Genomic DNA, 11,958 nt, shown 5'->3' with positions numbered 1-11,958 from the left:
TGAACAACTATCCATACTCGCACTAACACCTATGAGCAATTTGGAGTGCTCAATTGGCCTACAAAGCATGTTTTTGGAATGTGGGAGGAAATCGGAGCTCCGGGTAAAACTCATGCAGGCACAGGGAGAACACGCAAACGCCACACAGGGAGGTGGAATGGAACCCGTACCCTCCTAACTGTGAGGCAGACATGCTAACTGCATCTGGATTTTAGTAAACAAAAAATTATGATGAGGTTGGATCGCCTCAATATTGTTGTTGAACTCATAAAATGCAATTACTTTGAACAGGTTCACTTAAATAGTAGATACATGAGAAAATGATCATATAATGTAATGTAATTGTGATGAATTTTACATTGTGAGACCTAATAATAATAACAATGCTCCTCCAGGGATCCTTCCCAGCGACTGTAAACTTGGTTCTGGTGTTGCGTCCCACTACTTTGCTGCAGCGGGCACTGTCAGACTTCCTCTTGAAGTTCAACAAGGATGAGTTCAAAATGAAGGTGGGGTTTTCCTTCCTGTAATTGTTATTTCCGTGGCTTCCCTCATATTAATTGGGTCAATTTATTTCTACTGCTTGACTCACATGCCGCAACACCCCCCCCCCCCCCCCCCCTGTTCCAAAATCCATTACGTGTCATCACAGGTGGTCATGCTGAGTTCGGTGACCGAGCTCCATGCCTATATCGACCCAGGACAACTAACCACAGAATTGGGGGGCGCACAAGAATACTGCCATGAAAGCTGGATATCACACCGCACTGTAAGCATGCACGCACGCACGCACACACACACACATGCGCACACACACACACACACACACACACACACACACACACACACTCATCAGGATTACATCTTTTATGAAACACACCTTATCGGTTTTAGGGACTGATCGTGTCTGTGTTTCTGCATTTCCGATACAGGCAATTGAAGCATTTGCACTGATGGTGAAAACGACGGCTCACACTCTACAGAACTTTGGCACCGAGCTTGCAGAAACCGAATTGCCCAATGATGCTGAGGCTACCACCAGTCTGCTGCACTCACATTCTCTCAAAAAAGACCAAATGAAGGTCTCTTTCTTGCTCTGTTATGGGAAGTAAAGCTTGTCTCATACTTAGGGCAAGCACTTATTTAAGATTTTTGATCATTTGGTTACTCATTGTGATCATCAAATACGTAGGTACATCTATGTTTTGGGGGCTTTTTGATTTGTTTTCTGTTGTGTATGTTGTATAATTTTAAGAACTAAAAACAGAGAAAGACGAGCCAAGATTAAACGAGAGCTAGTGCAATAATCCAGAACCACAAAGCAGTTTTGGCCAAAAATACTCAAGAAACATGAATTATCTGCCTAAATCTACACCATGCTGGTCGGAACTTTCCCTAAGGTGAATTTCCGATGTTTATACACTATTAAAGAGACCTGTTGTCATATGGTCACGTGATTGATATAGTAAGAGGAAATGACTCATTTTGTATCATTTGTATTTTCCAGGAGGACCTACGGGTGTCGCAGTCACAAGGCGCCAGTCTCTTGGATTATATTAATGAGCCTTTTCAGACTGATACGGAATACCTTATGACCCATGATGAACTGGAAAACTTAGCCACTGTACAGCGGTAAGGGCTTGTGCACTAGGTATGCAAGTCGGATTGTCTGCAACATGTTCCTCTTTCCACTCTCAGACTCTTGGGTCAACTGGACGAGACAGAGACGGCATTTGACGATTTCTGGGAACGCCACCGTTCCAAGCTGGAACAATGTTTGCAACTTCGACGATTTGAGCAGCACTTCCGTGAAGTGAGTTGAGCAAAATTCAAGCCCATGCTTGCTTGGCAAGGACATATTCTCTAAAACTATGCTTTGTTGTTGTGATGTCACTCACAGGTGCGCTCCCAACTTGATGCAACGTCAGAACGGTTATGTGGTTTCTCAGAGGTCAGCGTAAATCCCTCCCATGCTGAGCACGTCCTCCATGAGCTCAGTAGTCATGAAGAAAAGGCCTGTGTAAGGACACACTCACACACTCACATGCACACACATAGTACACACACACACACACACACACACACTGGACTGGTAACTAGTCAATTGCAGGATACATACAGTAGTGTATAGCCAAACTGTTCAATGAACCTAACAAATATGTTTTTGACATGTGAGAGTCAGATGCTAATGCGATGCTCCAACAGGATGTTCTGGATTATGCCTTGTCGCTTGCCAGCGAAGGCGACGGATTGATCGAGAATGCTCACTATGCGGAGGACTCCATACGGCCCAAGTGCTGTGAATTAAGGGCAGTATGTGAGGTGATCAGTTCGACTCTGAGGGACAAGAAGAGCTTTCTTCTAACGGCCATGGAACTCCACCATGCCTTGGAGAAGGTGTTCGTCTTTATGGCATACAAGATGTATTTCTATGCAAACATATCAAAGTGTTTAACAGGTTTGTTTTATCAGGCCTCCCATTGGTGCGAAGAGGGAATTTATCTGCTGGCGAGCCAGCCAGTGGACCGATGTCAGTCTCAAGATGGAGCTGAGGCTGCTCTCCGAGAATTAGAACGCTACCTGGAAACTGCACCGCTGCACACCCTCATCGACTGCAGCGCTATCTGCTGCCAGTATGAAGCGGTGCTCACCACTCAGCTCAGGGTCGGTCAATTATATACTTGGTGTTATTCCAAGAATGCGGTGACACTAAAAAAAAAAAAAAAAAAAAAGACAAATGAACTTGAAAAGAAATCAGAATAAAAAAAATCTTTATTGTGATCACTGTGACGCATTTTGATGTCTTCCATCAGGACCAGGTAGAGAGAGTTTTCCAGAAGCAAGGTTCTGTCCAGGAGATGTTTGAGAAGAGACGCGTCAGTCTGAAAAAGCTTGCTGCCAAACAGACACGACCAGTTCAGCCAGTGGCTCCAAGACCGGAAGTCAAATCTCCACAGGCATCTCCCAGTATGTTTTCAAGCAAATGTGATCAAAGACACGGATCCATTTTGCTAAGACCTTCAAACCTTTCTGTGTGTCAGATCAACAGAGAAAAGAGAGGAGATACTCGGCAGATAATGCCCTCTGCAGAAAGGTAAATGCTGTTGTCCCATCAAGACTCAACGTTACATGTTGGAAACTTTTGACACGCAACTAAGAAAGTATATTTGTCCAGGTGGAGTCTCCCATACCCAACGGTGGCACGAGACATGCCTCCCTCTCCGAGGAAGACGAAAACTTGGCAGTGCTGCGACGGTGAGGGCCTTCGCTCTTTCATTTACATATAACGACAGGTGACTAAAAAAATAAATCATATTTGTGCGCTTGTATTTTCTAGTCACGTGATGAACGAACTGCTGGAGACTGAGAGAGCATATGTGGAGGAGCTCCTGTGCGTTTTAGAGGTAAGTTTACTTATGGTCTGGTTTGTTACTGGTGCGCCTTCACCACAGTCTTCACACGTTTGCTGATGGCACACACACACACACACACACACACACACACACACACACACACACACACACACACACACACACACACACACACACACACACACAGACACAGTCTTTGAATGACGGCGGTCATGTCGCTCCAGGGCTACGCGGCAGAAATGGACAATCCCTCCATGGCGCACCTCATTCCTAGTATGCTGCTGAGTAAGAAGGACATCCTGTTTGGGAACATGTCAGAAATCTACCAGTTTCACAAGAGGTATGTTCTATTCTAGAGAAAAGAACTGGTATTCGTGTATTTTGTATATATATATATCTATATATATATAGATATATATATCTATATATATATCTATATAGATATATATATCTATATATATATCTTAACCTTGACTAAATTCAACTTTCAGGACATTTTTGAAAGAACTTGAGGCTTACACAAACTGTCCTGAACTTGTGGGGCACTGCTTTTTAGAACGAGTAAGCGCTTTGTGTTTCACCAAGAAGGTTGATTCAATGATCGTTGTTGCGCAAAAGCAAACTGAATGTTTTCTCTTTTCAGATGAAGGACCTACAGATCTACGAGGCTTACTGCCAGAATAAACCTCGCTCTGAGAGTTTATGGCGGCAGTGCTCGGATTGTGCCTTCTTCCAGGTTCTTTCAGTTATTGAAACCAAAGTCTGATGTTGTCATTTTACTTGCTTACTGTAATGTACAGTACCATAGACATGAAGTTCTATCTTTACAAAAAAGGGGCACTTAGGAAAATGTCCTCTAGACGGTGCTAGTGTCCATCTTTGTCTGTGGATCCATTTTCACAATGATGAATCAGAACATTCTAACGTTCTATAACAGCAACAAATAAATAATTGATTTTGGCACAGTTTTACGATTTATTTTCTTTTTTTGTTTCATCAGGAGTGTCAGAAGAAGTTGGAACATAAGCTTGGATTGGACTCCTACCTCCTTAAACCTGTCCAGAGAATCACCAAATACCAGCTGTTGCTAAAGGTATGCTGCATTCAAGTGGACGTGATGGCGTGGAGTCAATGTGTGAGGACAGAGTAGACTGGCTTTTTTCCCCCGTTTTACCTTTCAGGAATTGTTAAAATACAGTAAAGGTTGTGATGGCTGTGATGACCTTCAGGAAGCTCTCTCCTCCATTTTGGGCATCCTGAAAGCTGTCAATGACTCCATGCACCTCATTGCCATCACAGGATACGAGGTCCGATTGCACTTGTTTTTGTATCTACAGTTTTTCTTATTTTGCCTTTGACTTTCTGTGCCGTGAATCTTTTTGCTTTTTGCTGACAGGGTAACCTGTCAGAGCTGGGTCGCTTGCTGATGCAAGGCTCCTTTAGCGTGTGGACGGAGCACAAGAAAGGACATGCCAAGGTCAAGGACCTAGCCAGGTTCAAGCCCATGCAGCGGCATCTGTTCTTGCATGAGAAGGCTCTGCTCTTCTGCAAGAAGAGGGAAGAGAACGGCGAGGGATATGAAAAAGCTCCATCTTACAGTTTCAAACACTCTCTCAACGTGAGGCACAGCCATCTTTGCTACACGATACCACATATTCAATGTTGTAAAACTCCTGCTGTGATTTCCCCATCAGATGAGTGCAGTAGGAATTACAGAGAGTGCTAAAGGAGACAGCAAGAAGTTTGAGGTTTGGTGCAATTCACGAGAGGAAGTTTTTATTGTCCAGGTATGCTTTATTGCTCTAGTAAGATCTGGAAACCCTTGTGACTTAACTTGCAGTCAATGCGCATATATGTGTGGGGGGCGTGCATGCATACAATTTTATTATGTGTTATTCACAACAATAATACATTTTACATTAGAAAAAGTAAAAGTTTCAATCAAACTCTTTTTAAACCATTAATAAATGATGCAAACAGATGGATCATCACTTTATGACCATACATGTTTCACTCGGCTCTTATGTTTTATTTTTGTTTAGGCTCCAACATCTGATATCAAAACATTGTGGGTGAATGAGATTCGCAAAGTTCTCACCCAACAGCTCAAAGCCTGCAGAGGTAATCATCAACACTTCAGCCAATGGCAAAAGCTGTTGGTTTGTAACCTTTTGGTTGAAACATTTGTAGATGCCAGCCAGCAGAAGAGCGATTCCCCAAACCACACCGCCAACTGCTCCATCTCCCTCAGGTTGCTCTTTTGGGCAGTTCTCTTCATGACAAACCATTAGACCTTTATATATTGCGGTGGTGACTGTTTTGTTGTCTAAACGCAGTCCTTTTCGGAGCAGCAGTCAAAAGAACCAGAAAAAGCAGGAGGAAAAGAAGGCAGAGGCCATCCCCGTGTCCGACAGCAATTCTATGCTTGCCAAACACAAAGGTGAATACGCTTTCAAGCGTCAAGGTTCCACTTTAAAGATGCTTTATAATCTGTCACTGATCCTGTTATCCTGCTCTTCTCTTCACCACCCTCATCTGTCATCTTTTGGGCACTTTTTTGTGCCTTTACGACCGGTGTCTACTCTTCTTGTTTCCCACATATCAACTCATTGCTTCTAGATGAGACGGTGACAAGCCCAACCGCGGACAGGTCCTCAGTGGCTAAAAAGCGTTTTACTTTGCAGGGCTTCAGCAATCTCAAGAGTCCAAAAGGTAACATGATCAATCTTGACAGGACTATTCACAGAAGTGCTGCAGAAGCTGTAAAAATTCTGTTTTAGTTATATAGTGCCAAATCACAACAGAAGTTGTCTCAGCACCTTTCACATAGAGCAATTCTAAGACCACACACTTCACTTATTCAAACAGAACCTCACATGAACAAGCATTAAGCAGCAAACACAAGGAAAAATTAATCTTTTTTAAGAAGGAAGCTCAAGCAAAACCGAGGCTCAGTTTGGGGCGCTTGTCTGCCTCCATCACTTGAGAGACAGAGGTGCCAATTTTTGGGCTGCACCTTTCCAAGCACGGCCGCCTCCTACTATTAGGAGGAGAGAGAGGCGTCCTCATCCTCAGTCCTATTCATATAATCATCCCTCTGTCTCCGTCCACTATTTTCACTTGACAGGCCTTCCATCACCAGTCCGCCCCTCGCTCATTGTCAGTCAGTGTCCCAGTCCAAAAGATGAGAAACCCAAATGAATTGAAATGGCAGATTGTATATCTACACCATACGGTGGCTGCCAAAGTGCTTTACAAAGCCTCACTTTCACTTATTTTGCAACCTTAAAACGCCCCAAAAAATGGCTCACTTTAACCAGGATCCCTCACTAACCAAGCGTAGAATCAAATCCAAGCTAGTTATTGTGTTGTCGTGCAAATTGTTATCTGGGGGGGCATCCTAAAGCTGAGCAGACGTCATCTCTTGAGGCAAATGCTTTTCTTTCTCTGTCACGTTCACATTTGTTCTGAACATATGGATTGCACACCCAAAACAAAACGGAAACGAAACCCCTATCTTTGGAAGACTTCCATGTTAGCGTGCCGAAATGGTCGGTCGGACGGGCTGAGAGTTTAGCTGGCACTTGACCCGATAGGGACAATTACACAGACCAAAAACCACTTCCATCTGTCTTCAATCCGTCATTTTTTTTCTACTTGTTCCTCTTCCTTCATCTGCAAAATGGGCGACTCTCCGAAATGGAACATTCTGGCCCTGGCCCACCTCATGAAGTTAGTCTCATTGGGAGATCAGAACTGAGAAACAGGAACATGCAGTATTGCTGCCATCTAGCATTTCAACTAGAAATCATGCTGAGGCAGAAAGCAAACAATAAATCAGCAACAAGAAAAATGCAATAACGATATCTGTTATGGTGTTAAATCTATTTTGATTTCAAGGGTTCAGTCTGGATCGGATCCAGATGGATATTGGTTTGACATTACACTTTCTGACCATCCGTATACAGTACACTTGTTCGAATCTGTTCTGATTTGACACGTATGCTAGAATAAAAAAAGACATTTGGTTCTCGATATTTACAATGTTATTTGTATGTGGAACACGCGTGCATTTGAAAGAAAGAAGATTATGTTGATTTTTGCAATTCGCTGGCGGGCCCGGTCCATATCCATCGCAAATGGCGTGGCTTGACTGTATCATGAAAATGACAAAACCCTCATTGAAATTTAAAAACAAATAATAGATGTATTGAATCTTCAAAGATAACTAAAATGACCTATTTGGCAGCGTAGTTAGTCATGCCTTGCTCATATGTGATGTGAACACTGTCTCCTAGCGGCCATAGTGCAGAATTGCACGAGTCTGTGGAGCTCTTAAGAAAAGCGTGTGAATCTTGTTTGCCTCTATGTCTGTTCTCCCCCCCTCCTCCCCCTCTCTTGACTCTCCTTGCCCGTGTGGCCAGGCTCGGACATGAGCCCAGAGCACATTGCCAAGCGCCACTTGGTCAAGAGTGACCCGACTCCATTTGGGTTCAAAGGTATACGTAATGTTGTCTTCATTATTCAACAGGGTGTCAGTCTACCTACCATTTCTCATCTGTCTTTCCATTCTTCAACCATCCCAACGTCTTCTTGCTTTGTGTGTTATTAACACAGTGCAGTGGTGACAGGCTGAGCTGATGGAATGGATATCCATTCATTAATACTAGAGGGAGCGATCCTGAGCATTACAGTTGACATTGTCATTGGTGGAACTACCTAGTATTATCCACAAGTCGTAATCATCATCATCCTCATCGGGTCTTCTGCTATTTGTGGAGTTTGTCCCTTTTCCACAGAGAATGTCTCTCTCAATGATTGCTGGCTTTTTGTCCTTATCCAGCCTCTCACATCAGTCTGAGCAAAGTCAAATGGGCCAGCGCCTCTAGTCTGTTACAGAACAAGCGGCGAGGTACAGCGCAACCATTGTGGGCTTTTACTGTAGTTTGCTGTGCTTGTTCTTTGGGTTGGCTTGGTAAATGGTAGTCCAGATTTTGGGCTCTTGTGTGGATCATAGTTTTTTGGTTCCAAGAGGCATACTGCTGGCTTCTGGCAAATGCTCCACACACATCTGTGTGCCATTCTGTCACTTCTTTCAATTCTGTCACCCCCCCCCCATACACATCTCTAATGCTCATGTCGTCTTACAGGCTGGACTAAAGTGTCGCTCTCGGTGGATGCCTCTGAAGAGAATGATGGATACTCCAGTGGTGAGGAGCCATTGAACTCTGACACGGAGGAAGATGCAGGACAGAAGCTGGTGAGAGTTGCAAAAATTAATTGCCCAACAGGGGAACCTCTGATGCTCATAGAGCACTTTTGTGTTTCACTAAAGATTTTGGTTGTACTGTACTTCAAAGGCCTCAGGGTTTTTTTAATTGAGAGGTTCCACTGTATGAAATGGACAAAGACTTGCTTATTAGCATTTGAGTCAAGTAATGCTCAAAGTGGTTTGGCTTTTAGATTCCAGGAAAGTACACGGCGGTGGCACACTCTGAGAAGGCAGGACCTCAGGAGCTGTCAGTCAAGAGCGGAGACATGGTGCAGCTCATCAGAGAGGGAGAGGAGGGCCAGTGGTAAAAGTCTTGTTATGCTCACAGAATAGAGTTTTTTTTTTTTTTTGTCACACCGTCACAGCAAATGCGCTCTTGTACAGGTTTGTGAGGAACCTTCGCAGCAGCAAGGAGGGCTGGATGGCCCATGCAAACCTACTCAGCCTAATTTCTGACTCCAAGTCATCTCAGTCAATCAGCAGCTCAGGTCAGGCTCAGCAATGAGTTTGCACATTTCATTGTGCATTCTGAGTTCAAGTTTAATTTGTCCCGCAGATGACAGTGTCTCTGGAAACCTGAGCACTTCCTCCAGCTGCAGTGAGACCTACACCAGCTTCTCAGACATCAAACCTTGACCTATCCAGCACCACAGGCAACCAAGTGCTGCGACATCAACGATCGTCACCAGTGTTTTTGCTGAGTGTTATATGCTCATTACAGTCTCTATCTGTTCAATTATGTAGCATTGACATGGACACGTCTCAAGAATGTCTGCGCTGGATATTTAAAACTTACTGCTGACAGTGAGTCATGGCAAACACAATTCTCCTGAGAATAGCAGAGGTGGCATTTAGTGTTCCATTTTGATCTGCACTGGGAAAACTGCCAATGAGCTGCAACTAGCATCTACTGACTTGCAGCTCAAGGGCACGAAGAGTCCGCAAAACGTATCCGAATAGGCTTCTCTGATACATTTGCAGCTGTTCCTATCAATACTGAATGCTACGCTGCTGGAATCACCAGCACCATCTAGTGGTCAGACACTTCTCTACTTTCCACAAAGTAATCTGAGAGGATGTGGACATTGTTCCTTGGAGAGAGCTTGCCGGGCTCACCTCTCAGCTGCTCTGGATTAACCTCTGAGGCAGCACAGGGCTGGCAGGTGTGACTACATTCCAGCCCCGCTTGGACTTATGTGTGCACGTTCTTGCACATCTACATGCAATTTGCTTTTCAGAACAAATCGTACATGCTTGGTATCGGATTTAAATGTATAGCTTCATTAGGAACACTCAAGGATTTGTTTCAAATACTGCTTATCCATCTCCGGTTTGCACTACTTATCAAAATAACAGGCTTTCTCACATTGTGCTGCTCCCAGCCCAACTCAGGCATGTGATAGTCGTCACTTCTCTTAAAGCAACGAGACCCAGACCGGCTCAGCTTGTTTGTCCCATCAGCCTGACAAACATCTTATTTCTTTACTACAGTCCTGTCATGTCACAGACAGGAAGGTGCAAACAATATGAGATATACATACTACATACAAACACGGTTGGTTCTGAGGAGGTCGGTTACGATGCACCTCAACTTGGGACAACCATTGTGAGAAAGGAAACTTTCCTAGTCTCAACAATGAAAATGCCTCCTACCTTGTTTGACAACCATTTTTTCCCCCAACCCGCTACATTTATTGTACTCGCACGTTTGTTTACCATCCGTGTTATGTGAGGCACCCAAATCCAATGCAGCTCACTGGCAGTAAAAGCAGCCCCACCTGTTTCTTGCTTGGAATCAGGTCTATCTGTCTTGTGACAAGCCCGTGTGACAGTTAATCAGCGTTCTTGATAATGTAGTCTCCCTGTTTTTGTTGAGAATCACATAAAGTGATTTTTTTCCTCAGTCCAATGTAATTGTCCACCACAGAATGCATGTCTTCTCTGTATATGGACTTGTTGACGTCTCACATGCTAATCTGTGGCTGTCACTGTGTGTTGGTAATTCTAATGCAGAAATGTCGCTCTTGTACTGTCTTCTGACAAATACCTCACCTCAATTGCTAGGCGTGAATAGTCGAGAATATTTTTGTGAGTGTCTCCCCCAGGAAAACATGTTACCAGCCATTGTTGTGCGTGTTTATTTTCTGCCCTCATATGAATGCTGTCACATGCACTAGTTGTTAGTGTTTGATCACAGTCAGGCAATTTGTACTGTCAACATGGAGGGCGAAGATTTGGTTTATATTTTGTACTTTCTTTTTACACAGCACATTGCAGCCCCCACAATCTTTATTTTCCTACTGTATAGCTACGGGTTATGGCATTGATATAAAGCTATTATCTCTGTATATTTGTAAATATGTAATTGTGTATTGTATATGTAAAATCAGAAGCAGCTTTAATAGTCAGATGGTTTCCTCTTTTACATTTATTTTGTTACTGGAGAATCACCATTGATGCCAGCTAACCACAATTACCCATCCATCCATCCATCCATCCATCCATCCATCCATCCATCCATCCATCCATCCATCCATCCATCCATCCATCCATCCATCCATCCATCCATCCATCCATCCATCATATTTTTTTAAATTTATTATTACTTTTATTTGGTTTGTGGTTGAGCTGGAAACTACCTCAACTGGCTTTGCATGAAATGCAGGGTACAGGACTGGCATTCACTTTAACATTGATTTTTGCATCCAAGGACAGTATAGTGCCTTCACTTAACTTAGAAACGTGTTTGGAATGTGGGAGAAAGCAGGACAACATGCAAACTCCAAACAGGAGCCTGGATCCAAACCCCTACCGCTGGCCACAACATGCTGTATGACCGACCACAGTCAACATTTGCTTAATGACTAAAAAAAGATTAACAGAACGTACAGTATAACTATGATATCTGTGTGTTCGCGTGTGTGTTGAACTATCACCATAGAACAGGCATTACATTAAATGGAACAGACGTTAAATCAACTTAAAGTACAGTACTTTCTACATGCGAAACCTAATCATCTCGATAGCGTATACTGGTCCACATGGAAGATACGAATCAAGAAAGCTTGCAAAAATGGAAAATAAATAAATTATTTTTAAACTGTATTTCCTATGTGTAACTAAGACAATAAAAATCTGCACAAGTGCAGAAAAGGTGTACTGCTGAGCTTAATTGCATGAGACCTATACGGTTGGAAAGCTACTGCTGCCATGCAAAATGTAACCAAAAGTGGCGCACAGTAAAATTATTTTGTATCATTATATTGTAATAGCATAGCAAATCATACTTGTAGTTATTGTTTTTAATTTGACCCA

At 43.3% G+C, this 11,958-nt stretch overlaps 1 protein-coding gene across 15 annotated transcripts in view; it reads left to right on the top strand.

The window, feature by feature from the left end:
• mcf2la (mcf.2 cell line derived transforming sequence-like a) overlaps positions 1–11,051 on the top strand; it is a 52,215-nt gene extending 41,164 nt beyond the window's left edge. For 11 of the 15 annotated variants that reach the window (XM_088369452.1, XM_088369450.1, XM_088369451.1 and 8 more), the window contains 28 exons: positions 396–509; positions 653–769; positions 933–1,082; positions 1,508–1,632; positions 1,699–1,813; positions 1,901–2,020; positions 2,206–2,397; positions 2,473–2,664; positions 2,814–2,967; positions 3,042–3,094; positions 3,176–3,255; positions 3,338–3,404; positions 3,596–3,711; positions 3,863–3,932; positions 4,015–4,107; positions 4,372–4,464; positions 4,553–4,678; positions 4,768–4,989; positions 5,066–5,158; positions 5,414–5,492; positions 5,562–5,622; positions 5,708–5,811; positions 5,991–6,083; positions 7,796–7,870; positions 8,522–8,631; positions 8,835–8,947; positions 9,028–9,131; positions 9,200–11,051. In XM_088369452.1, the coding sequence (XP_088225578.1) occupies positions 396–509; positions 653–769; positions 933–1,082; positions 1,508–1,632; positions 1,699–1,813; positions 1,901–2,020; positions 2,206–2,397; positions 2,473–2,664; positions 2,814–2,967; positions 3,042–3,094; positions 3,176–3,255; positions 3,338–3,404; positions 3,596–3,711; positions 3,863–3,932; positions 4,015–4,107; positions 4,372–4,464; positions 4,553–4,678; positions 4,768–4,989; positions 5,066–5,158; positions 5,414–5,492; positions 5,562–5,622; positions 5,708–5,811; positions 5,991–6,083; positions 7,796–7,870; positions 8,522–8,631; positions 8,835–8,947; positions 9,028–9,131; positions 9,200–9,279 (3,111 nt within the window). In that variant the 3' untranslated portion in view covers positions 9,280–11,051. Of the gene's footprint in view, positions 1–395; positions 510–652; positions 770–932; positions 1,083–1,507; positions 1,633–1,698; positions 1,814–1,900; positions 2,021–2,205; positions 2,398–2,472; positions 2,665–2,813; positions 2,968–3,041; positions 3,095–3,175; positions 3,256–3,337; positions 3,405–3,595; positions 3,712–3,862; positions 3,933–4,014; positions 4,108–4,371; positions 4,465–4,552; positions 4,679–4,767; positions 4,990–5,065; positions 5,159–5,413; positions 5,493–5,561; positions 5,623–5,707; positions 5,812–5,990; positions 6,084–7,795; positions 7,871–8,214; positions 8,284–8,521; positions 8,632–8,834; positions 8,948–9,027; positions 9,132–9,199 lie in introns of all 15 variants that reach the window. The other 4 variants (XM_088369461.1, XM_088369462.1, XM_088369453.1 and 1 more) reach the window with 3 other exon arrangements.
• Positions 11,052–11,958: the final 907 nt, after the last annotated feature.

This window comes from Syngnathus floridae, chromosome 2, assembly GCF_059516105.1.
Source record: "Syngnathus floridae isolate MCC-2025c chromosome 2, RoL_Sflo_1.0, whole genome shotgun sequence".
NCBI lineage: Eukaryota > Metazoa > Chordata > Actinopteri > Syngnathiformes > Syngnathidae > Syngnathus > Syngnathus floridae.
The sequence above is the reverse complement of the archived record's forward strand: the minus strand, read 5'-3'. Positions and strand labels throughout refer to the sequence as shown.